This window comes from Squalius cephalus (assembly GCF_949319135.1).
Source record: "Squalius cephalus genome assembly, chromosome: 15".
In the NCBI taxonomy this organism is placed as follows: domain Eukaryota; kingdom Metazoa; phylum Chordata; class Actinopteri; order Cypriniformes; family Leuciscidae; genus Squalius; species Squalius cephalus.
This window is the reverse complement of record NC_137136.1, coordinates 22,500,500-22,527,026: the sequence shown is the minus strand read 5'-3', so window position 1 is coordinate 22,527,026 and position 26,527 is coordinate 22,500,500. Positions and strand designations below refer to the sequence as shown.

The 26,527-nt window shown below is 35.1% G+C and overlaps 1 protein-coding gene across 2 annotated transcripts; it reads left to right on the top strand.

The window, feature by feature from the left end:
- Positions 1–4,023: 4,023 nt before the first annotated feature.
- On the top strand, positions 4,024–24,728 carry abcb5 (ATP-binding cassette, sub-family B (MDR/TAP), member 5). Of its 2 annotated transcripts, none has more exons than XM_079894163.1 (29): positions 4,024–4,094; positions 4,974–5,016; positions 5,318–5,429; positions 7,217–7,280; positions 7,411–7,561; positions 7,792–7,876; positions 8,051–8,242; positions 8,359–8,530; positions 10,094–10,218; positions 10,387–10,564; positions 10,652–10,765; positions 10,857–10,967; positions 11,652–11,777; positions 11,929–12,132; positions 12,946–13,116; positions 15,440–15,601; positions 16,664–16,882; positions 17,034–17,183; positions 17,286–17,390; positions 17,826–17,903; positions 18,034–18,117; positions 19,534–19,737; positions 19,866–19,966; positions 21,211–21,351; positions 21,443–21,599; positions 21,684–21,881; positions 21,977–22,183; positions 23,107–23,253; positions 24,065–24,728. In XM_079894163.1, the coding sequence occupies exons 2-29, from the start codon at positions 4,998–5,000 to the stop codon at positions 24,263–24,265; spliced, it is 3,978 nt and encodes a 1,325-aa protein (XP_079750289.1). In that variant the 5' UTR covers positions 4,024–4,094; positions 4,974–4,997; the 3' UTR covers positions 24,266–24,728. The 2 variants fall into 2 exon arrangements, with proteins under 2 accessions (XP_079750289.1, XP_079750288.1); XM_079894162.1 differs by having other exon boundaries at positions 4,974–5,049.
- Positions 24,729–26,527: the final 1,799 nt, after the last annotated feature.

Below are 26,527 nucleotides of genomic sequence, written 5' to 3'. Positions count from 1 at the left end.
TGAAAGGGCAGTTTATCCAAAAATCTGTGTGCTCAAACATCAAGTTTTTAGCCATACTAATATCTCATTAATAAGTACTGTAACATAAAAAATTACTTCAGCAGGTCTGCTATTGACTCATTAACTAAAGGAATAGTTCACTTAAAAATGAAAATTTTGTAAATTTTTACTCACCCTCAGGTTGTTTCAAACCTGTATGAATTTCTTCCTTCTTGAGGGTGAGTAAATGTTGCCAAAATTTTAATTTTGAAGTGATCTATTCCTTTAACTGTCAGTGACCACCCTCTAGTGGTTAACTTTAGCTAGTCCAGCTATGAATTCAATGTAACCATTTCGTAACAATGCTTTTCTAAAGCATGTATTAGGTTCATGTTCATTTACAAATTTTATTGTAATTAATGTTAAGTGTTAATTCATGATCGTTCATAAGACAAATGCATTCAAATGTTTTATAGAAATTAACCTTTTAATAAATGTTTATAAATAAATGTCAGTTCATTATTTCAAAATATTTTATTTCAACACATTTAACCTAAACCAAACATTTGCATTTTATTTTGACCCATCTGAAATTTTTAGCGTTTAACAGTACGCTAAACAGCTTTATCATTCCATCCTGATGAAAATCATTGTTCTGATTATTTGCATATCCTGTTGAACACTCCCTGCATGGGGAAAAGACGGAATCCTTGCAAAACTATCACATACTAACACAACTTGGATACATTTATTCCATGAAAATAAGATAAAAGACAACATTTTCAAAAATCACATGCTTCCAGGCGACCAATCTTTACATTTTAAGATCTACACTGATAATGCAATCCTAATGCTTAAAATGAACATCTGTGGCCATTTGAGTTCATGCCCCCATCACCCAGAGCTTCAGGTGATCAGATGAGCCGGAATGTCCTGAGAAAGAATGCCTTTATTTCTTGAGCACTGGCACCTGATGTTGATCAAAAAATAGATATCTTTACATAACATTAAAAACAGTCAAAGGTGACATTGTGTTGTTTCTTTAAAGTGGGAATCCAAGTTGCATTTATTCTGTACAATCTGCAGTATATATTTACTGCCACTTGAAACAAAAATAAATCTCAGAACAAAATGTTCATAATGTTTTGTCTGAGCAATATCTGAATGTAAAGTATGAAGGACAAAGGTAAAACCCTTTCCTTAAATACCATTAGTCTTGTATGTAACCCTGCATAGAAGTCAACTTTCTTCTTATCAAAACATAAATGTACGGTTATTGCATTGTGAAAAACGTTTGTGTTTAATGAGAAACCTGCTGTACAGGTTCATTGGGAGGAATTTTCCCCAGAGAATTTTTTCTTATGCGGGTTCACTAATAATCTTGAGAAGATCACCAAACCAGTATGCTGACTTGCTATCTGAGGAGACAAATATTCAAATTATTTCTTAGATCATGTACTATAGTTCAGTAGTTCAACCAAGTTTATTCATAAAACCATTGTTATATAAATATGACTGGTTGCACGCAGCGCCAAAATATGGACTGAGTCATGCTAAGACTGGGTTGACATGTTTTTGTTAATATGTGTTAGAGGTCGACACAGCTCTAAAAGCAACACTCTGACAAGATCTTAGATATTGTCTAAGCAGTAAGAACAACAAGCTGTATGTTTGTTCTCAGAAACTTATTATGTTAATGTGATAATTCACACATTTTATGCGTGAATTATGGTAAATGTTCTTAATTCAAAACCTGTAGGCCTACATTGAAAGATTTCTAATAATCCTTTTTAAAGATTGGATTTTTGTTCAAATCTTGTGGTGAAATTTAAGGTCCAGTTTGTCTATGTTATATATAAAAATATGTATCTCTTATTTTATTTGATTGACAAAGACATACTGATATTCTGCAGGTGTTTTTTTTTTTTTGTTTGTTTTTTTTTTGCGACCACAGATTTCTCACACATCTACATCCACTCAGCTCAATTCAGTCAAGCTGCAGTCCTTCAATCATTTTGACTTGGTGTGCTATATATTTGAATCAGTTTTTGAGTAGCCTATTGCAGATTAAACACCCTAAAACACTACAATACAATACAAACAATACAAGCACTAAATACTGGTAGGGGAGAGCAGGGCACAAAGTTTGTGTAAATCTGCTTAGAGTTCAGAGTATTTATTTTTTCCCACATGTCTAGTACGATTATGCGGTTTTGTTTTATTAATACAATATATAGGCTACTTTTTTCTTGATATACCACAAAAGAAGGGTGTGACAACATTTCCCATAGCGGTGCATACATGCACATGATCTTATCTAATTAAACAAACATACAAGACAAACTAAAATATATTCTCTATAAAATACAATTATTAACTTTTTCATATAAAATAATAGCATTTTTAAATAATTAAATATAAACATTTTTGAGTTTTGACTACGAACGAAGGAAAACACAGCTATACAACATAGTTCAAAACATATTAATTAGTCATTTATGAACATTGACTCTCAGTCTTTATTCACCTTTTTCTCAATAGAATTCATAAAAGTATAGAATAGAATAGCATATTTCTAATAGGGGCTGGTGCGTTCAAGTCATCTCGTATAGATCGTATTTACGAGTTGAACGCACATGAACGCCACCACAATGTCGTAAATACCAGTGGGGAGCTCGGGATTTTCTTTAAGCCCCGATCTGTACGAGTTGGGGGCGTGTCAGTGATTAACATGGCGGAATACACAATACGTAAAGGTATTTAGCTGTGATATTGTCAGGCTTTTCTATTTACAGAGCAGTTAGCTAATCGCCAACACAGAATATGATAGTATTATAATATAACAATGCAACATATAACGATGAGCTGGCAGTGGCTTCATAAATTAATTAAAAACATAAGAATACAAAGTACACCTGATGCACATTTCTTTGTTCTTCATTTTCTAGAACAAGAGTTTAAGAATCTTACTGTATTTTTGTGTAATTAATTAAGAGAAAGTACTCCGCCATCTTGCTCCGACGAAAGTGACTTGAACGCACATGCCGTTATAAGCACGACTTCCCACCTCGTACGTACGAACTTCCCAGGAGGACTTGAACGCACCATCATTGTAACGCAGTGTGACAACATGCCCCGCCTGCACAACTGGGATTCAAACCCTGCTTGTGTCTTCTGCAAGTTAGCGAAGCATTAAAGACATATTGGAGATTAAAATAATATCAGATTTGTCTAATTTATATAAACACAAAAAATAGAGATGAAAAATTAACTTAAGTAAGAAATTTACTTTTGCTATGGTTTAATAAATGTATCAGCTGAATGTTCACAATCTGAATCGGAACGTTGATGACAACAGACACACCTGCCATTAATTATTATTAATTATACTACTAAACTGCTGAGTAACAACATGAAATTTGTGCTGACGAACTTTTCCCCAATTACACCAATGAAGTGTGACATTGCAGCGAACAGAATTGCAAGAATTATGACAGTATTCGAACAGGTTTGACGAACTCTACTCTCGTCTAACCCTCCTCTACCATTGGTCGATCAAACAGTAAATCCCGCCCACAGACTCACGCCATTGGTTGCTATGGTGGAGATGCTCCAACCAGCAGAACAATTGTTTGAAAACGCTCACAACGTTAGAGCGTTTACATTGTTCTCTGTTATTAACTATCCTATAAATGTCTTGTTTGTAGAGCCGATAAATAGCATATAAAACGTGGATAGGAAAAAGTAATTCGTCGAAAAAAATAACTCTTTTTATGAACACTGATGAACGCGCACCATAGCAGAAATCATTGATGGCAACTGAGAAATATAGCCTACAAAAAACAGTTTTTTTGCACCCCCATCTTTAAATCTTATGAGGAACAAAGTTCGTATCTTTTTATCAGTTCTTAATTTTTCATATGACCTTATAGGCTAACCCAGATTGTCCGCTATAAGGGCAAAAGTCACAGTTTTTCCTTCTTTGCACGCCCACATTTGCCTTAAGGAAGAGGTGTGTCCAGGTAGCACACCGCGCTATATAACATCATGTCACAGGAGTCTTCGTTACCTTCATATTGTATGTCCGCTTAGAACATTTGCGATCACCACATGGGGTAAGCCAAAAGAATATAAAAAAATAAAAATGATTTATATATTAATGACTTGTTTGCGTACTACGTAGGGTTAGTCTTAGTCTTAGGGTTACTTCTTAGTCTGTGCTTTCTGGTAAATATTACAAACCATCAAAATATTATATTTTCTATATAGAAATGTGAATATGGGTGACAGTTTTTTTTGTAGTTTTTAAAAAATGTAGGCTATTTTATTTGATCCATTTCTGATCATAGCATGTCATATTTTAATTGGTGCCTACTACACTTACGTTTATAACTGGTTAGGTAACGTGGAGGCGGGATGAATGATGACTTATGTAATAACACCAACATGCTAGATAATAAGAGTAAAGAAAAAGTCTTTTTATGAGTATTTACAGGTGCTATAGCCTATTTATAAGAATATATGAGTGCAATAATATAATTTTCCTGTAATTAATCTGTTATTTGCACCATTACCATATTTTTCATCCTCTCTCCGCATTGAATAAAAGACATTATTACATTTCTGAAAATAGGTTCTTCAGTTTTTTTTTTTTTTTTTTTTTTGTTGTTGCTATATATTGTGTTGCCTTTAAGGTTCTTTGCACTCTCAGAAAAAATAATATCCATATAAAAAAATCCATAAAATGATCCCATGGGAATCCACCTGACAGAACCATTTTAGGTTCTATATAATCTTTTCTTCTAAGAGTGTGGAGATTTAAAAACCTTTAGATTCTTCAGATGAGGTTTTGATTTTGAGGTTCTTAAAGCAACAGTACAATGATTGTTTAAAAAAAAAAAAAAAAAAAATCAATTATTTTAAAAGATTGTAATTGTAAACTTTATTTTTTAAATGTGTACCTCCTTATGAACCAGACTGTTCTCTTTATCTAGCAACACAAACACTGCGCTATCACAATGAAAGAAGAGCCAAACGGTCAATCGACAGACCCTCCACCTTACTTGCATGGTGTGTTCTCTGTATTCACCACACACTTATATTTACATTAATTAAGTTGGCAAACACGTTTTTTTTCCATAGCGACATACAATTGTGAAAACCTAACTTGTTATAAGAGCCAACGATATTTGTAGTAAGCAATGTCAGTACTAAAATTCTACATAGATAGTCTAATTTGTAAAGTGCTGGATCATTTAGAATGAATTATTTAGATTCTGCAGACACCTTAGACTTGCCCTGCCTGTTCCTTAAGTAAACATAAACCCCTTTTCCACAGAGGTGATACCTGAGGGCTTCGTCAACCTAGCTTACACCCAGGATGAGAAACCTCAGGAAGACACACCAAAGGAGGAGTCCTCTGCCAAATCAAAGGGCAAAGGCCTGTTCAGGTAGAAACAGATTTTTGTTGTTGTTGTTGTTGTTGTTGTGAGAAAGCATTTGTCTAAAAAAGAAAAACTGGGCGTGTTTGATTTGCATTGGGTTTTGTAATTTGTCTTTGCAAGTAGATTAATTGATAAAATAAAGAAAAATGTAATACGGTTTCAGAATTTAATCAGATCCAGGGGCAAAAATTCCACAAAAAGTGTCAAAATATCAGCGACATTTACAATGTTCTTAAAGGGATAGTTCACCCCCAAATGAAAATTAGCCCATGATTTACTCACCCTCAAGTCATAGGTGTATATGACATTCTTCTTTCAGACAAATACAATCGGAGTTGTATTAAAATATTTCCTGGCTCTTCCAAGATTTATAATGGCAGTCAATGGCTGTTTCTGTTTTGAAGTCCATAAAAGCTCATCCATCCATGATAAAAGTGCTCCACACTGCTCCGGGGGGTTAATAAAGGCCTTCTGAAGCGAAGCGCTGCGTTTGTGTAAGAAAATATCCATATTTAAAACTTTATAAAGTAAAATAACTTTTTAAACGTTTAATGTTTAGAACAAACGCATCGCTTCACTTCAGAAGGCTGGACATTTTTTAATATAACTCCGATTGTATTCGTCTGAAAGAAGAATGTCATATACACCTAGGATGACTTGAGGGTGAGACAGGTTATTATTATAATTTATTTATTAATTTTTATTTTATTATTTTTTGAGAATTTATTGTCATATGCATGTGTTACACAAAAGAAAAGCTTACTTTGCATCAGTTAAAAGAAACCTGCCCAATATATAATTACAAAATTTACAATAAAAAGTCAAATATAAGTATAAATCAGATGCAGCATGAATGAATGTATGTATATATGTCTTTGTTTAAGATTTGTACTGTATTAGTAAAAGAGTATCCTTGAGTAGTATGCATAAGTCCTTCACTCTCCATAAAAACTAGATTTAGCCTGAGGACACCGCCTGTAATGATTAAACTGTCCTTAGTTGGTTTAATTTTTCACATTTTGATACCATCTACTGGACGACAGAAGCGTAAAGACACCATACATGGGCACAATTATCAATTCTTCAGTAGTTGGAGGAGGAGCACCAGTGATTTTCTCTGCACTCCTTATAAGTCTTGGCAATTATTTTTGGTCCTGTTTCCATACCACACAGACAAGCTTGTTAACATGCTTTCAATAGTACACTTACAGTATAGAAGTTCATAAGGATTTTAGATGGCATATTGAACTTCATCAGTTTTCTAAGGAAGTATTGCTGTTGTGCCTTCTTGACCATTTGAGTGGTATTAAATGTCCAATAGTAATGGTAAAATAACAAAAATAAAAGTTTTTATAAGCGTTCTTTGGTATATACAAAATGTTCAAGAAAAGTTTGTGCTTGTGTTGTATCCTTCCAATTTCTCTTTGCCATTGTCAGTATTCTCTGTGAAACCAAAGTATTTAAATGAATATAATTAAATACATCTAACAGTCAGATAATATTTTAATCAGTTCTTTTGGCGATATATTTTAGGAAGGAGGCATCAAGTTTGCAAACCCATGGTCTAACATTTTATTTAATATACTATATTCAAAATATTCTGTTTATGGTTTAGACACCGTTTTGACTGTATTAATTAATGAATTCAGTTAAAGTATTTGACATAAATGGATGACTATGCCCCTCAATATGGCTTTTTATAAAGGTAAAAAATGGCCAGAATGAAAAAAAAAGGTGCTGTAAAACTAGATGTCTTTTTCTCATTTGTACTATTTTTTGTTCTGTTTAAATAGCAAAAAGGAAAAAAAGCCCAAAACGAAGAAAGAACCTGTGAAAACAGTTGGATTTTTTCAGCTGGTAAGAATGTGCATCTCTTCTACATCACATAATTAATTTGTAGCTTTTGTAAGCAGTGATGTAACATGCGATAACACACCTGAGGGCAGAAGTCATGCGTTTGACTCACATGTTTGTCGTTGGCTTGCAGTTTCGGTATGCCACCTGTCCGGAGGTTCTGCTAATGCTGATCGGCCTGCTGTGCGCAGCTGCACATGGCGTTGCATTGCCTCTCATGTGCGTGGTGTTCGGACAAATGACTGACAGCTTTGTGATGAGTGGGCAGCAATATAATATGACAGGTAGCCTATATTTAATAGTACAACAACAAAAATAAGGAAACATCCATGTGATCTAATGACATAAGTCCTTCTCAAATATCTGAAAGTCTGTCAGTACTGGACTGATTTGAGTTGCTAATGTAAACTTTACCCTTAGTGTTACAGTTCAGCAATTTATTCATAAATATTTACTTAAATGAGGTGGTCTGGAACTACTGGTTTCAAGAAATGCTTCTGCTAAATGTTTGCAGGCAACTCTACTGGAAACTTCACCTTCAGCAACACAACGTGTTTGGCAGGTTCCCCTGAAATAGGCATTGAAGATAACATGACAAGGTGAGGAGCCGTCTAGTGTCAGATTCATTGTCATTTAGTTGACTCATTAATAATTTATAGAAGTTTCTTAATTATTTTTTTACATCAGTCTCTAAGTTTTGACTGTCCGAATCTTCTACCTTTGGTTCATTTCTTTGTTGATCTTTAACGTAAGCCGGTGGTTTGTTTACACAGATATGCTTATTACTTTGTTGCGATCGGTGCTGCGGTTTTGCTCCTGGGAACATTCCAGGTAATGCTTTTCCTGCTAACTGCTGCGAAGCAAACAAAGAGGATCCGGGAGAAGTACTTTCATGCCATCCTCCACCAGCAGATGTCATGGTTCGACACGCATCCGATCGGAGAGCTGAACATTAGGCTTACAGAGTAAGTGAATTGCAGCATTGTTCCAGACTCTTGTTTCTGTCACCTGATATGCTCTTGGGTTACATTTCAGGTGTTTAATCTGGTGTATGGATCTCCTTTTTTCCCTCCCAACGCAGTGATATAAACACAATCAACGATGGCCTCGGGGACAAGATCTGTGTGTTTGTCCAGTTCTTCTGCACATTTCTTACTGGTTTCATCATTGGTTTTATCTACGGTTGGAAGCTGACGCTGGTCATTCTTGCCGTCAGTCCCCTCTTAGCAGGATCGGCTGCTGTTTGGTCTAAAGTATGTATAAACTCCTTGTTTTGTTTTTTTTAGATCAAATGGTTTCATGAATAAACCTATACACAATGTATATTATACCCTACACAATATATTGTATACAAACTTTATGATATATACATATATCCTCATGTGTGTGTCATAATAATTTGGTTTGGCTTCAGTACACCACTAACATACTGTATATATGTTAGTACACAAAAACTAAACATAAAATGGCCTTTTCTACTTTTTTAAAACAGTGTTTACTGAAAAAATTGTGTCTCTGTCTTTAAATGCATTCAATTATAAAAGCTTTTCTTAAAGCTGCAGTCCGTAACTTTTTTGGGTTAAAAATGATCCCGAATAAAATTGAGCAAGTTCATAACCAGCCAACTATCAATGCTTGCCTTAGCTCGATTCAAAACGGTAAGCTTGTAATAATGTTTTTAATTCCAGTGGTACTGGTGGATTTCCGTGGGAAATTCGAGCATGTCATTACGACACATCTGTACACATAAAGAAGGAGTCTCGGCTAGTAGGCTATATTGCGTGTGAGGATGTTGGAGGTGGAGATTTTCTCGCAGCACTTGATATAATTAAACTTGTCAATTATTAACCTTTAATTAGGTTAAAGGTTACAATTAACAGAGGCCAAACTATTGAATTCAGTTGCTGTTTATTTTTAGATATAATAATTAACGATATAACAAATTGTATGCAATCATGTAAACTGCACATACAGCAGTTTTTGCATTAACTTCTCAATCTAATTCTAAAATTATGTTTCTACTCCAATTCGTTGATGAAATACGTAATCATTTATTTTACACAGTGGCTGTCATAACTTGTTTTCATGACAGACTTAATTAAACATAGGCCTACATTAAATAAGATAATAGATAATGAATATTTATGCTAAAATAGCGCATAATTCTCCTCTCCAGTTCGTTTCTCTGTGAGTGTGGACACTGAATGACTCGCCTGACACTGATTTAGCGATTACACGAGATATGATCAGTAAGGTATACTGTGTATCAGTGTATCTTTCAACATACTTTCAGATGTTCATTCATGTCTATTTTGATCACATTCACTCGCGCTCCGTTCTGCCACTTGAACTGACTGAGGCGCCTATAGCGATCTGTCGCGCGCCACACCCAAAGAGCGACAAAACAGCATTTATTGTTTGAATTTCGTGATCAAATTGACAGAATTTGAAAAAGATGATACTTTGTTTCTTACCGAAAGTAACAAAACACAGAGAGTATTGCTAGTATTGGTGGTTAATGGTTGTTAAAATGGTTAATAGGCTAACGCTGTATTGATCGTGTGCACGTACCACCGAAGCGAAAGACATGTACCAAAAAGTCGTGTAGGCTATAATAGTTTATTTCAATAATTCATATTTCATAAATGTAATTATTTGATTTGCCTTCAGTACAAATACAAATGTAGGTCTATGTAAGTTAAAGGGATAGTTCCCCCAAAAATGAAACTTTTTGAGTGAACTATCCCTTTAAGTTGTAGGGCCCAAAATAATATCTTACTTTTCTGTCATATCTTACTGAATCTGTTTTCCTACAGATTCTTGCCACCTTGACCAGTAAGGAGCTTTCAGCGTATGCTAAAGCAGGAGCAGTAGCTGAAGAGATTCTGGTCGCTATCAGGACTGTTGTGGCTTTTAATGGACAGAAGAAAGCAGTGGAAAAGTGAGCACATTCTGTACCTTTCACTCATTAAGTTCACAATAAATTTGTCACTTAAATGTGAGAGATAAGATTGGGTCTTCTAAAAATGTGAAGAATGCGACCGAACTGTTTTGAGTGTGTGTGTACAGAGTGACAGTTTTCTGTGACAAACTATTTACTGTATTTTAGGTATGAGAAAAACTTGGTGGATGCAAAGAACTTTGGGGTAAAGAAAGCTATAACCACTAATGTGGCCATGGGGTTTACACAGTTTGTTATATTTGGCACCTATGCACTGGCATTTTGGTATGGAACAAAACTGTCTGTGGACGAACCAGAGAATTACACCATCGGAAGGGTCATCACTGTAAGTTTTTTAAGACTTGATCTGTTTCTGAATAAAGATACAGCAGGAGACACTTTTTTAATAACCTCTGACTTTGTTACTTTTCAGGTTTTCTTCTCTGTGATGATTGGCTCGTTCTCTTTAGGTCAGGGAGCTCCAAACCTGGAGAGCATCGCCAAGGCCCGGGGTGCGGCCTATGAGGTCTACAAAACAATTGACATGGTACAAACTTTCAGTCTGTGTTCATTCTTCATAATAAAGTTATTTTGTATTATATGTATGCCCATATTGTTATTCTGGATGACTGTTGCAGCCTCGTCCCATTGACAGCAGTTCAAAAGAAGGTCACAAACCAGACCATGTGAAAGGAGATATTGAATTCAAGAACATCAACTTCAGCTATCCCTCCAGAAAAGATGTGAAGGTACAGCAGAAAATTTTCCCTCCTGTTAGGAATTGTATCATTCATATTATTAGGGATGCAATGAGATTATCTTTTTTTTTTTTGGATTAATTCGAATTAGTGATTTTATAATTATGTTATGGCTGATAACCAATAAATTAGATACTATTTTTGTCTACATAAAAATAAAATGTTATAATTCAAAATTCAGCATTTAAATAATAAAAGATAAGTAGGAAATTGGATATTCATTTTAAGATTTGCTAAAGATTACTTTTAAAGTGTTAATAAATTACTTATTTTAATAATTTTAGTAACACTTTGGTTTAGGGTCCGTTTCTTATTAGCATGTATACTACTAGTATATTGGCTGTTTATTAGTACTTATAAAGCACATGTTAATGCCTTATTTTGCATGACCATATTCTACATCCCATAATCCTAACCCAATACCTAAACTTAACAACTACCAAACTATTAATAAGCAGTAATTAGGAGTTAATTGAGGAAAAAGTAATGGTTAATAGGTACTTAATAGTAAGAATTGGACCATAAATTAAAGCGTGACCATCATTGTTTTCTATCGACCAAAACTGATACATTTTATGTCTGTAAAATTGGCGTATTATCGATATGGTGATGATATATTGTCCAGCTGTAAAAATGGTGACATACTGATGACTGATACAATGTGTCCCATCGCAGATTCTACAGGGAGTGAATCTGAAAGTGCCTCATGGAAAGACCATTGCTTTGGTTGGAGCCAGTGGCTGTGGGAAAAGCACAACAATTCAGCTTCTGCAGCGGTTCTATGACCCGGATTCAGGAGAGGTAACGCTCATATGCCCAAAGAATCTTCTAATGAGCAACCATAAATCATTTCACCTCTCAGTGAAAGCTGCATTCCTTCAATACTTCACGTCATTCAAAATATGTTGTCATGAAGAACTGAGTAGTTTATGAAATGTGTACGGTTGTGCAGGTGACTCTGGATGGTCATGATATCCGTTCTCTAAATGTGTGCTGGCTGAGGGAGAACATGGGTATCGTGAGTCAGGAGCCTATTCTTTTCGGAACCACCATCGCAGAGAATATACGCTACGGCAGAGAAGACGCCACTGATGAGGATATTGAACGAGCCATTAGAGAGGCCAATGCCTACGATTTCATTTCCAAACTACCAGATGTGAGTAGTGTCAAATTTAATTTTTTTGACTCGGTTCTACCCCTAAAGCTATTGTATATTGCAGAACCAAAGATTTCATTATGATATCAATAAATTACAGTGTCTAAGAAATGGAAATGCATAATATATCAGCACCATATTTGTTAATATAAAAATGAAATGATATGGATGTTTATTTTTGCATACACATTTCCCCTATTTTTACATTTAGATGACCTTTTCCATCATCTAATGCTCCCTCAAAGTTAATCTTTACTTATAATAATAATTTAATAACACATATAATCTACAAATGTACATTTGTCATATGGTGGGATGCCTACATTTAGTGTTTACTTTTTTTTTTTATTTAGACAAAATAGACTTTTTATATCACCCATTTATCAGTTATCGGCCATAACATGAAATTAATTATCTACTTCCCTTAGGTGAACCTGATTTCACCAAGTAGAACAGGTTTCTGGATCAACATCTTTGTTGATCCTGGAACAACATTCCAAACAACCAATCAGATTAGAGGGACAAGTTTACACCGGTCATTTCCCTCTGATTTTAGGGATAACTTATGGGTAGGGTTAGGTTTACAGGTAGGGATAGGGTTAGGACTACATTTTCGGACAGGAACGTTGTTCCAGGACACAACAAAATGTGTTGATCCAGGAACATGTCTTGCTTGGCAAGATATAGGCCAGAATTTTAAATGGGTGGATCTCTATTTACAAATGAGCATTTTTAGACTGTATGTGTACTACACTACACTGTTTAGTCTGAAAAGGGGTTAAATGTTTTAAAATTTGTTTTTCTCTGAGATAGAAGCTAAACACTATGGTTGGCGAGAGGGGGGCTCAACTGAGCGGGGGCCAAAAGCAGAGGATCGCTATTGCTCGAGCTCTCGTCAAAAACCCCAAAATCCTCCTGCTGGACGAAGCCACATCAGCCCTGGACACGCAGAGCGAGTCCATCGTTCAGGCAGCTTTAGATAAGGTAATGCAAAACAATGTTCTCTCTGTGACATGCAGGAAGGACATTTGCATGAGTACTGGAAAATATATAGTTACAGTTGCAGTTGCGAACACGAATATCTTTTATAACAGTTTTTGGTATGGTAACAAAGTTGGGTAACGCTTTATTTTACAATGTCCTTGTTACATATGTTACATGTACTTACCATAGTAAAAAGAGTAAATTATGCATAATTATATGTAACTAACCCTAAACCAAATCCTAATCCTACCTTAAATCTATAGTAAGTACATGTAGTTAATTAATATTACTCAGTACTTAAATGCATCATTACACTGTCACCTTAAAGGGGACATATCATGCTAAATCCACTTTTTTAGCCCTTAAATGCATTTTGTTGTATATTTGGAGTGTTTAGAAGTACAGAAAAGTTGAAATTATTCTCTTCAGGTGCTTCGTTGATATCTTTATATTCTGTTTTGGCTTTATTTTTCAACCTGTTCCGATTTTTCTGTTATCTATGACGTTTTGTGAACTATTACGTCACAGTATTTGCAGCAGAACTGCCAAATAAGGACATTGACTTCCAGCCCAACACTTCCAGCAATCCGCCATTTTTATTTCTCGCTGCAATTTTGTAGTCCAAGCTAAAAGATGCAGAAGTTACGAGAGGGTAAATTAAAATGTTCGGTTGTTGGATGTAGTAACCCACACGCTTCACTACACCGTCTAATGTAGATGAACTGCCGCGCTTGTGACAGGGCGCATGTTTAACTGAAAGAACGAGCAGAGAGAGAGAGACCCGGTCGCGCGCACGCACTCTCTCTCTCTTCGGAGCCAGGCGAAAATGTAAACAAGACACCGTCTCCAAACTGTCTTGCTCTCTCTCCCTCGCACATATTAATCAAAATAAATCGACACGGTGGTAAACAAGGTCGGAAGACCAAAGTTTCATGTGTAAATACAGTAACACACCATTGCGATACATCCATATGAAGACGTTGTTCTGCAGGTTCGTCGTCTTCATTTTCATCTCGCTCCGGCTCCGACTCTGGCTCGAACATGTAAGGCTGGCTGGACAAGTCTTCCGTTGTTGACATTTTGTTAATAACGTGTGAATAAAAAGTTTCTGTGCCGCTAGATAATCGTATCTCTGCTATCAAACTACAAAAATGGCCGAACGGGGTGGAGTTGAACCGAGTGTAACCTCTGCATCCTGGAGAGGGGGCGGGGTATGAAGTGTCTCAATTGTATTTAAAGAGACCGCACCAAAACGAGTTGCTTTCAGACGCACATCAGAAAAGGGGTAGAAAAGGGGCCTGTGGAGCTATAGAAGCAGGAGAGCAGGAGCAGGAGCAGGAGAAACCCCCCTGCACTCCCTTCACTCACCATCATGGACAGCACTGTGACTGCAGTAGAGTCATTCAGGTTCCTGGGCACCACCATCTCTCAGGATCTGAAGTGGGACACTCACATAGACTCTATTGTGAAGAAAGGCCAACAGAGACTGTACTTCCTGCGTCAGCTGAGGAAATTCAACCTGCCACAGGAGCTGCTCGTACAGTTCTACTCAGCTGTCATCCAGTCCATCCTCTGCACTTCCATCACCGTCTGGTTCGGCTCTGCTACCAAAACCGACCTCCGTAGACTACAGCGGATAGTTCGGACTGCTGAGCGAATCACTGGCACTACCCTTCCCACACTCAAAGAACTGTACTCATCCAGAGTGAGTAAAAGGGCTCGCAAAATCACTCTGGACCCGTCACACCCAGCACACTTTCTGTTTGAACTGTTACCGTCTGGTCGACGCTACAGAGCACCGAGCACAAAAACAACCAGACACAGGAAAAGTTTCTTTCCCCAGGCCATCTACCTCATGAACACTTAAATGTTCCCCTACTGTGGAACAAACATGTGCAATACTTCCCTCCGACATTTCATTATAGCACCTTATAACTTTACTTTATATATATTTATAATTTATAATCTTTTATTTTAATTTTTTTATTTATACCTATGTTACTTGTCACTTGTCTTGTCACTTTATATTGTATGTGTACTGGAAGCTACTGTCACCAAGACAAATTCCTTGTATGCGCAAGCATACTTGGCAATAAAGCTCTTTCTGATTCTGATTCTGATTCTGATAATAATGAGGAATTCAGACCCAAGCATTGCAGTTCCGCTTTATATAGACTACAAATGTATGATTTATATGTAAAAAGGAACGATTTAAAAGCATGATATGTCTCCTTTAAAATAAAGTGTAACCCAAAGTTATAACCAACAAAACTGCAACACTGCGGTAAACAAGCGATAAATAATTGTGTGTGTTGTTTCTTAGGCCAGAGCAGGACGCACTACCATTGTGATTGCACACCGCCTGTCAACTATTCGTTCAGCAGATATAATTGCAGGATTCAATGACGGCAAAGTGGTGGAACAGGGAAGCCACAGAGAACTCATGGCCAAAAAAGGAGTGTACTATTCTCTCGTAATGCAACAGGTACATGTACGTCTCTCTACATGGGAGCTATCTGATAGTGGGACAGGACAGAACTGACTTTATGAATTTCTCTGCGGTTGTTGCCGAAATCTGTTTTTTCAAACTTAATACTTTTAGCAATATTCTTACTCTTTTATTTTGCTTGCTAAACTAGAAACCATGAAATTAATCACCTTTTATTTTATTCTATTGACAGCCGGTATTTTTAACAGTAACACCAGTAAGAAATAATACACTCTTTTTTTTTTAATATATATTACTTGAAAGGTTTATACATCTTATAATATTCTTATAGTTAGTAGAAAAAAATTGTCAACAAATATTAATTATATATTTATTTAATAATTATATATGATGATAATATAAAATGATATAAGATGTAACTACCTTTCAGAAGTTTGTGGTCAGTAAGTCTCTTCTGCTCACCGAGGCTGCATTTATTTGATCAAAAAACACTGTCCAAACAGGAATATTGTGAAGTAATTTGGCAGTTTAAACATTCAAAATTTATATTTTCAGCAGCCATTACTCCAGTTTTAAGTGTCACATGATCCTTCAGAAAGCTTTTGGAATATTTTTTTTCTTCAGGATTCTCTGATGAATAGACAGTTGAAAACCAGCAATGATTTGAAATAGAAACCTTTGGTAACATTATGAATGTCTTTACTTTCACTTTTGATCAATTTAATGCAACCTTTCTGAATACATTTTTACTTTCTTTAAAAAACATTTTTACAGATCCCAAACTTTTGAATAATAGTGTGTGTGTGTGTGTATTGTTTGCAGTGCCATGACAATATAAAAGTGTGTGTGTGTGTATTGTTTGCAGTGCCATGACAATATAAAAGATGATTATAATGGAAACAATATTCCCATTATAATATCACACATAATATCCTATGCTACACAGTATACACAAGTCTTTATATATTAAAAAAATTGAAAACAATTATCCCTGAAACCTCCCTTAATCCTTTACGAGAAGGTCTCTCACAAGAAAGCATCATATTTGGGTTTCTTTGGCATAAAGTCTTTTTTTTTTCTATTCGTTTAATTTAACAGACCTCAGATAGACCAAGTGATGATCTTGATGCCAATGAAGATGATATTCAGGATGTTTCTGAGGGAGACACCGGTGAGGAATTTTCTGACACAGAGACTCCCGAAGGAGGAGAGGAAATGAAAATGGAGAGTGGATCCCTTAGAAGAAGCTTAAGACGTGCCAGTGAGAGACGGTCCTCGAGAAAGAAGAAGAGCAAGAAATCCAAAAAAGACAAAAAGGTACATACTCCACAATCTCCACTGCTTTGATGCTAGGATATTGAATGTTCATGTTGATGTTCATATTTATATGTAGGATATGTTTCATTTTGATGCTCAATTGAGAGTTCATAAATGGAGTAATTGGATGAATTTAAAAATTCTCTTGTAGGAAACGGAAAACGTTCCAGAAATTCCTTTCACTAAAATTCTGGCTCTGAACAAGCCGGAATGGCCTTACCTGATGGTGGGCATTCTGGCCAGCCTTGTGGGTGGAGCTGTTTATCCCTGTGTGGCCATTCTGTTTGCCAAAATTATTGGTGTGAGTGTCCTTTGTCTTTATTCATACATCTGAATAAAAATCTCTATTGTGTAAATTTTTGCTTCCTGCTCATCTCCCCATGATATAATCGTCTGTTTTTAGGTGTTTGCAGAGGTCGACCCTGACGTAAAGCGACAGAAGACCATGATGTTCTCGCTCTTATTTCTGCTAGTTGGAGCAGTGGCCTTTATCACTTATTTCTTCCAGGTGAGATTTTTGTTGGGTTTTTAGTGGCGTTCGCTAGCATTTCCATTGCTTTATACTTGTGGTTAGTGGTTAGCTTAGTACTAAACTTAGGCATCCTTCATATTAGTATTAACCAACCAGAAAACCTAACAACCAAACATTTTTGCACAGGCACAACATTTAAATCTAGTGTGCATATGGGTTCAGCAAGATTTTGACGAAAGAAGTCTCTCGTGCTCATCAAGGCTGCGTTTATTAGATCTAAAATAGTTGATGATGTCTAAATATAAATGCGAATGTAGTGTAGAATAAAAGCAAATTATTGTACTTTAAAACACTGTTTCAAAAAATGATACTGTTTTACGATTTCTTCCAATAAATGCAAACACACACATATATATACTTGTATGCGTTGCTGTATGTAAGTTTCACATCTGTTGCTCTTTCCTCTTCTAGGGCTTCATGTTTGGTAAATCTGGGGAGCTTCTAACCATGAGGTTGAGAAGGCAGGCTTTCAACGCCATGATAAGACAGGTACGGCACATTTCCTGCATCTATCACTCATCACTATATAGTAGTAATGCAGTTGAGAGCTAATCTGGCAAACAACAAATGGCTATTGAAATGATGGGTGCTTCATCCTCAAGCCTGTTTCTCTTAACAGGAGATTGCCTGGTTTGATGACAACAACAATGCAGTGGGAGTCCTGACCACTAAATTAGCCACAGATGCGTCTCTGGTTAAAGGGGTGAGTGGAACACAGTGATTTGCCATCAGAACCAGTAATTAAGCTTTCACTGTGGATGCAGCCTGTGTTTTTGGCTCTGGTTCATTACATCCATCTCTTTAAACCGTTATAGGCCTGACTGAATCTGTTTCTCAGTCGTATTTATGTGAGAGCTAATCCATTTGACTACAGCTTCTGGTATTAATAGTGCAACTTTATTTGAATTCACAGGTACTCTGCCATTCTAAAGTTTAGGGTATATATATACACTCTAAAAAATACTGGGTTGTGTTAACTCAATTTTGGGTCAAATATGGACTAACCCAACGTTGGGTTAAAAAATTCAATTTAAAAATGGACAAACCCAGCCGTTGGTTTACATTTTTAATGTAACCAATGCAATTTGTCCATTTTTAAATTGCATTTTTTAACCCAACGTTGGGTTAGTCCATATTTGACCCAAAATTGGGTTAACACAACCCAGCAGTTTTTAGAGTGTATATATATATATATATGAAGAGTTCAGATGCAAAAGCATCTAAGTGTCATCTGAAATTTTCTTCTAGAATGATCATTTTTATCAAACTCGTATATTTAAGTTCAGTAATTTCACTTAAGTGACAATGAAAATGACCTATTAATTGTCATTTAAGTGAAATTACTGAACTTAAATATACAAAATTCATAAAAATGATCATTCTAGAAAAAAAATTCAGATGCCACTTAGAGGCTTTTGCATCTGAACTCTATATAATTTTTTAAAGAAGTCTTACCAAGGCTACATTTATTTGATCAAAAACACAGTAAAAACAGTTCTAATATGATGATTTGGTGCTCAACACTGTAAAAAGTGAATAGTTGGATCAACTTTAAAAAATTACTTCAATTGGTAACACCTAAAGAAATTAAGTTTTCTCAACTTAAATTATCATGTTTTATCATGAAAAACGTGATCATTTAAGTTGAGAAAACTTAATTTCTAATATGATGATTTGGTGCTCAAGAAACCTTTCTTCGGTTACACTTTATTGAACTGGTCCACTTTAGACATTCTACAAACTACAAGTAACTTACTGTAAGAGTAAGAATGACATTGAGTTGACATGTAGTTGCTTATAAGTTGATTGTAAGTTACTTCCAATCAACTTATAAGCAACAACATGTCAACTAACTCTCACTAGAGTATTAGTAGGTTAGGTTTCGGGTTAGTAGAATAAGTTGAGTAGCTGCAAAGTTACTTATAGTCAGTAGAATGTCTAAAGTTGACCATTGGAATAAAGTGTTACCATTTCTTCTTCTTCTAAACGTCTAAAACAGATGTGCTGCTTTATATTTGCGTGGAAACCAGATTCTTTAATGAATAGAAAGAACATATGCTGTACAATAAGATCCGTTGTCCAAATAGCTTGTTTAGTTGTGTCTTTTTCTCATTTCTAGGCAGCAGGATCCAGATTAGGACTAGCCACAAACACTATCTGTGCTCTTGGCATCGCTGTCATTGTGGCGTTTATCCATAGCTGGCAGCTCACCTTGCTCATCCTTGCCTGTGTCCCCTTCCTCACGGGGGCAAATTTCATCCAGATGAGAGCCATGGCAGGACACACCACCAAAGACCAGAGTGCGCTGGAGATGTCTGGCAAGGTACGGTACTCTGGTCATTGACCCTTTTTTTGATTTTGTTTGAGAACAGTGTGATTCAGTTTATTCTGTAAATGATTACGTAAGATTAATTGGTTGCTGATGGTATCATTTCCAACTCTTCTGCTCAGATATCCACAGAAACTGTTGAGAACTTCAAGACGGTCGTCGCATTAACCCGTGAAGAGGTCTTCTTCCGAAAGTTTATTGACAGCCTGCGCGAGCCATATAAGTAAATCATTTTTAAGACTAAAATACTAAAACCCCTTAATACAGGGGTTTTCAAACTGAAGTCCAGGGACCACAAGGAGGTGCTAGAGGGCAAAAGATAAAATGTTTTACAAGCAGTGTTGTTTTACCCTAGTTTTATTCATATTTATAATTAATATTATTAATTTTAAGTTCTCATGTTCATTTTAGTTTCATTTTTTGTAATTTCCTTATGAGTTTTTATTTATTTAAAGTTAATAACTTTAGTATTTCATCTAGTGCTTTGCAAAGATTAATCGCATCCAAAATAAAAGTTTGTGTTTGCATAATATATGTGTGTGTACTACTGTGTATAATTATTTTGTATATATAAATACACACATATGCATGTATTTATTTAAGAAATATTTGCACGTATATACTATATGTATTTATACATAATTTATATTATATATAAATATAAATAATTTATATATAAATAAAAAAAAATATATATATACATGCATATGTGTGTATTTATATATACAAAATAATTATACACAGTACACACACATATATTATGCAAACACAAACTTTCATTTTGGATGCGATTAATCGCGATTAATCTTTGCCCAGCACTAGTTTCAGATTATTCCCAAGGCAACATTTCAAATAATCCCATTTTCAACTAATATTTATATTTTATTGTATTTCAGCTTTATTTCAATTAACAGAAAGGCTTTAATAGATTTAGTTTTAGTTAACGATAATAACTGTGATAATAGGGTTAACTAAAACATTTTAATTACATTTTTTTTTTTTTTTTGAAAATATTTGTGTGAAAAGATACATGTATATTTAATAAAATGTAATATATAATTTATTTTAAAAATATTTTTATATTTATTAAATATAAATATATTTAATAGTTTGCTTTGACTTCAGTAAAGTATATCTGATTATTTAATTTTGGAAGTCTTAATATTTAACTCATGCATTATAAATTAGTCTTTGTACATGAAAATACACACACACACACACACACATATATACAATAATTGACTAAAATAGATAAATAATACTAAAATAATACTGCTCACAAGAGTAGGCCTATCATTATTATATTTGTGGGTCATAAGCAAAAACAATTTTTTTAAATCTGGCTAATGGCAAATGGCTAATTTTACGTGATGGCAAAACTTTGAAAATCCCTGCCTTAACACATGCTCAGTTAACATCAAATCTGATTCAGCCAAATCTTACAGAAAGCAATATGTGATATTTCAGATCTAGCTTGTGTAAAGCACCCATCTACGGAGTCACATTTGCCCTCGCACAAGCCATTCCTTACCTGGTCAATGCTGCAATCTTCCGCTTCGGAGCCTGGCTTATTGCACGCTGTTACACGGAATATGAAAATGTTTTCCTGTAAGTACAGTTTGAATGAAGGATTTATCAATGTTTTTTTGAAAATCTCATACACACTCTATACCGTGTTAATGTGTTGGTTCCTCTCCAGGGTATTTTCTGTGATTGTCTTTGCTGCAATGAACATTGGCCAGTCCTCATCATTCGCTCCTGACTTTGCCAAAGCCAAAGCAGCGGCTGGGCGGATCTTACTGCTGTTAGAGAAGAAACCAGCCATTGATATCTATGATGAGTCTGGAGACCGACCGGTGAGTGTGACGTTTAGAGCATGAAGCTCTCAGAAGAAATTCAATTAAATAAAAATGAAATAATATTCTTTGTCCTTTTTTCAGACAAATTATTCAGGGCATGTTGAATTCCGAGATGTCCAATTCTCCTATCCAACCCGTCAGAATGTGAAAGTCCTTCAGGGCCTGAATGTATCAGTGTCTCAGGGACAGACTCTGGCCCTGGTGGGCAGCAGTGGCTGTGGGAAGAGCACCACCATTCAGCTTCTAGAACGTTTCTACGACCCTGCGGCAGGCCAAGTGGTGAGTTCACCGGGTGGTTTTTGTGTGCCTGGAGGTCTAACCCATTATTTTGGGTCAAGTGATCATGCCTGATTTTGTTTTTGCATGTTGCACAGTTTGTAGACGGTAATGACACCAAAACTGTGAACCTGGCATGGCTGCGCAATCAGATGGGGCTGGTGTCTCAGGAGCCCATCCTGTTTGACTGCACCATTGCTGAGAACATTCAGTATGGAGACAACAGCCGTGACGTCACCCAGGAGGAGATCGAGGACGCTGCGAAGAAGGCCAACATACATAATTTTATCCTTGGCCTTCCAGAGGTATGCATGATGTCTCCATTAATGTGTGTGTTTATGTGTATGTGTATGTGTGTGTGTACACATTTAGCTTTACAAACAAGTACACTACAATTTATTTGATCAAAATATAGTAAAACAGTAATATTGAGAAATATTATTAATATTTAAAATAACTGTTTTATATTTTAAAATGTAATTTATCAGTAATAATGAATTTTCAGCATCATTACTCCAGTCTTCAGTGTCACATGATCCTTCAGAAATCATTCTAATATGATGATTTTGCTGCTTTTTGATAATTATCAATGTTGAAAACAGTTGTGCTGCTTAATATTTTTATGGACATTGTTTGAATAGAAATGTCAAGAATAGGATTTAGAATATTATTATTGCAACATTATACATGTCTTTACTTTCACTTTTGATCAGTTTAATGCATTCTTGCTGAACAAAAGTAATAATTTCTTTTAAAAAATGAATGGTATTATATATTGGCAACACTTTACAATAAAGTTCCATTTGATAATTTTAGTTAACTTGAGCTTAAAAAAAAAAAGCTTGAGCATTTATTAATTTGAAATATTTCAACATTTACTAATACATTATTAAAAATCAAAGGTTGCATTTGTTAATATTGTTTAATGGACTTAAACTTACATGACCTAACAATGAATGATTAATAAATTCTATAAAAAAAATTGTTAGTTAATTTTAGTTAATGCCAGTTAATGCAATGCTAGTTAATTTTAGTGAGTGCATTAACTAAAGTTAAATATTGGGACCTTATTGTAAAGTGTTACTATACTATTATATTATATTATATTATATTATATTATATTATATTATATTATATTATATTATATTATATTATATTATATTATGCTCAAGGCCATCAATAAAAACTGTGTTTTCATCATCTATATACACATGTAATATCCCTTCAGAAATACAACACTCGAGTTGGAGATAAAGGCGCTCAGCTGTCAGGAGGACAGAAGCAAAGGATAGCGATCGCTCGAGCTCTGGTCCGCAAGCCCAAAGTTCTGCTGCTGGACGAGGCCACGTCAGCCCTCGACACAGAGAGCGAGAAGGTTTGTAACTCATGTAAAGGCTGTCGCAAAGATATTTAAGAGTATGTCATCATCAAGTTCATGTGATTTGGTCAAAACTGTTCCCTTTTTGACGCTGTTCGGACAATATGTGACCCTGGACCACAAAACCAGTCACATGTCGCACGGATGTATTTGTGGCAATAGCCAACAATAGGTTGTATGGGTCAAAATTATCGATTTTTCTTTTATGCCAAAAATCATTAGGGTATTAAGTAAAGATCATGTTCCATGAAGATATTTAGTCAATTTCCTACCGTAAATATATCAAAAATATATTTTTGTGAGTGAATGCAGCAAAATCGCAAACATAAATGGACAACTTTAAAGGAGATTTTTCTGAATGTTTCGGATTTTCAAATAGTTGCATCTCGACCAAATATTGTCCTATCCTAACAAACCACGCATCAATGGAAAGCTTATTTATTGAGCTTTCAGATGATGTATAAATCTCAATTTCAGAAAATTGACCCATGTGACTGGTTTTGTGGTCCAGGGTCACATATGAACTTCTGTCTTCAACCAGCAGATGGCACTTTTGCTAGTTTGAACTTGTGATTCTGTTGCTTTAAGGGAATGCCTTGAAAATCATAGATTTACACTGTACACAACCTGCCTTATCACATTTAGAAATGGAAACAAAAGAAGATCAAACCTATGAATCAAGTCAAGAGATTTCATTTATAAAGTGCTGCTTTAAATATGCATTTACTGTTATGTGCTCTTCATAGTAAATTTATGTGGACCAAAAAAAACGAAAGTTTTGACCACTTCTTTCTTTCCTGCTATACAGATTGTGCAGAAGGCTCTTGATGACGCTCGGCTTGGCCGCACATGTATCGTCATTGCCCACCGCTTGACCACCATTCAGAACGCTGACTTGATTGTGGTGGTTCAGAATGGCAAGGTGACTGAGCAGGGAACACATGCCCAACTCATGAGCAAGCAAGGGGCCTACCATGCTCTGGTGAATGCACAAGTATCTGCTCACTAACTTCAACTCCCTTTGATTGAATCTAGTGTTTGAATGAAAGGCACTTGAATGGTTGCATTTAAATTTAAATGACAGTTTATGTCACAAAATGCTTCTGTTTTAGGATGTCGCGTGAGTTCATTTTAAGAAGCTTACCATCAATATCTGCACAATATTAGTTGAAAAACAGCATTTAAATATTGAACCTCTTTTTCTTTGTTCTGTGTTGCTTGCTTTTTGTTACTTTGTTACAGCTCATTGAAAAGATACTATTCTTATATAAACCGAGAAAGATGTTGTATATCTATAGATTTATTTTTCTCAAATTTTATATACAAATATTTTGTATTGTAAATGTAAAAGTAGCCTAGTGTTAATTTATTGTACATAAAACAATGCACAGTAAAACTCCCTTGACACTTTTCCCCCAACAGGCAATTACCCATGTTTTGCAGGTTGTATGAGTTTGTACAGTAGGCATAAACCCTTTGAATGTGAATATTGGTTTTCTGCGCATTGCACAAGTGTTTTGTTCATGACCTCATGAGCGCGTGGGGGCGCTCGTGCTCGTGGTTTGAGCCTCCAACATGTTGGACCTTTTTCCCCACACACACCGGCTAACTTTACTGTCTCTCCGAGTCGGACAGAAACGGCTACTTTATTCTTGTATTGTGTCTGATATGTACTGTTTATTGTTAAGATGATTTTTTCCCGATATTTTAATAAAATGAATTATCAATAATTATCTGCTGTCGTTCCTTCCTCTGATTTAAAAAAAAAATGAAATTATTCATAAAAAGTAAAAAAAATCTTGTTTAATGTAAACTCTTGTCTGGGTCAGCCTGTTTTTACTTTTTGTGCATTTTTTGTTCTTTGTACATTTTCATCTGTTCATACACATATGCGCTGATAATAAACTTTAATTTATTTTCGAAAGACACTCAGAAAAACACAAAAATCCCACTGAATGGCTAGCCTACTAAATAACGCAATATTTTTTGTTATTTGGTTCTGAGATTTATTGAAAAAAACTCTAAGTAGGCTATATCTTCCGTGAAGTAGCTAATAAAACAACCTACACTGTAAAAAGTGATCAGCTGACTTAAAGAAATTGAGGAAACCCGTTGCCTTAAAACTATTTAGTAAATAAACTTCATGCTTAATCAAAAAATAAAGTTCACATAACGTATTTTTTTCAATTAAGCATTACATGTATTTATTTAATTTTAAGGCAACGGGTTTACTATTTTTTTTTTTAAGTGTACAATTTTACATGCCACAGACTTTAAGATTAAATTATATCAGAAACACAGGTTTACGTTTATTGTATATTCTTAGGAAGGAATGTGTACGTTAGAATTAAATGTGTACTATGTAGTAGCCTAAATAGTAAACGTCAATTTACTAAAGTTGCTTCATTTCGTGGGTTTCACAACAACTGCAGTTTTTAACATTTTAACACATTTTATTTATTTTTTCAATTGGTAATGAGATGGCGTAACAGGTCCTGCACTTGACAGATTCATTTATAGAAGTTGGACATTGCAGTAATAATATCAACGGCAAATCGTTCACTGTGGCTGAATCCATGTTGATTTTATTGAGTGGCTTAAATTAGAAAGCCAATTTCTCAAATAAATGATGTGAAATAAACGCTCACCTTACATGTGCATGCTTACATAAATTAGAAAACGTGATTAAACACTGAATTCTGAATTGAAAATCTTACAAATCATTTCAAAAGTGCGTCTAAGACAGACCTCCAAAAAGAAAATCAAAAAAAAAAAAAAAATCAAGTCCAACTCGTGGATAAATATGACGTTTTTCTTCACAAAAAACACTCCCGTATACAGTTTTGGATATTTACTAGAGTCAGTATATATGCAACTAAAAAATACTATTCAAAATTTGCGTCTTGAACAAACACATACCCAACTTTTACACCAGTGTGGAATAACCTTCTAGTCTATTCTTTTTTTATTTTCAATATGTACAGTTTTTTTTTTTTGCAGCAACAGGAAATAAGTACAATTCATACAACTTAGGATTTGTAGTCTGTAGTTTCGACAAAGACCAATGTGCGATATATAGACTATTTTTCCCCCCGGGCCCGAATATAAAAAAAATGAATTTGTAAATGACAGAACGAAGTCTATTCAACACTACGGCAATTTATCCTTACGAAATTGGATTTTAGTAGTGTTCATGAATAAAGTGCCACAGTTTGGTTTTGAGAAAAAAAAAGTTAGCAATGACAGGCCACTTCACTGATGGGTAAAATAC

Bases quoted from the DNA above. Each gene is read 5' to 3' on its own strand.
- abcb5 (XM_079894162.1), top strand. From the start codon at position 4,998: ATGAAAGAAGAGCCAAACGGTCAATCGACAGACCCTCCACCTTACTTG. The intron at 8,531-10,093 runs GTATGTATAAAC...GTTTTCCTACAG, and splicing joins CGGCTGCTGTTTGGTCTAAA to ATTCTTGCCACCTTGACCAG. The intron at 21,882-21,976 runs GTGAGTTCACCG...CATGTTGCACAG, and splicing joins ACCCTGCGGCAGGCCAAGTG to TTTGTAGACGGTAATGACAC.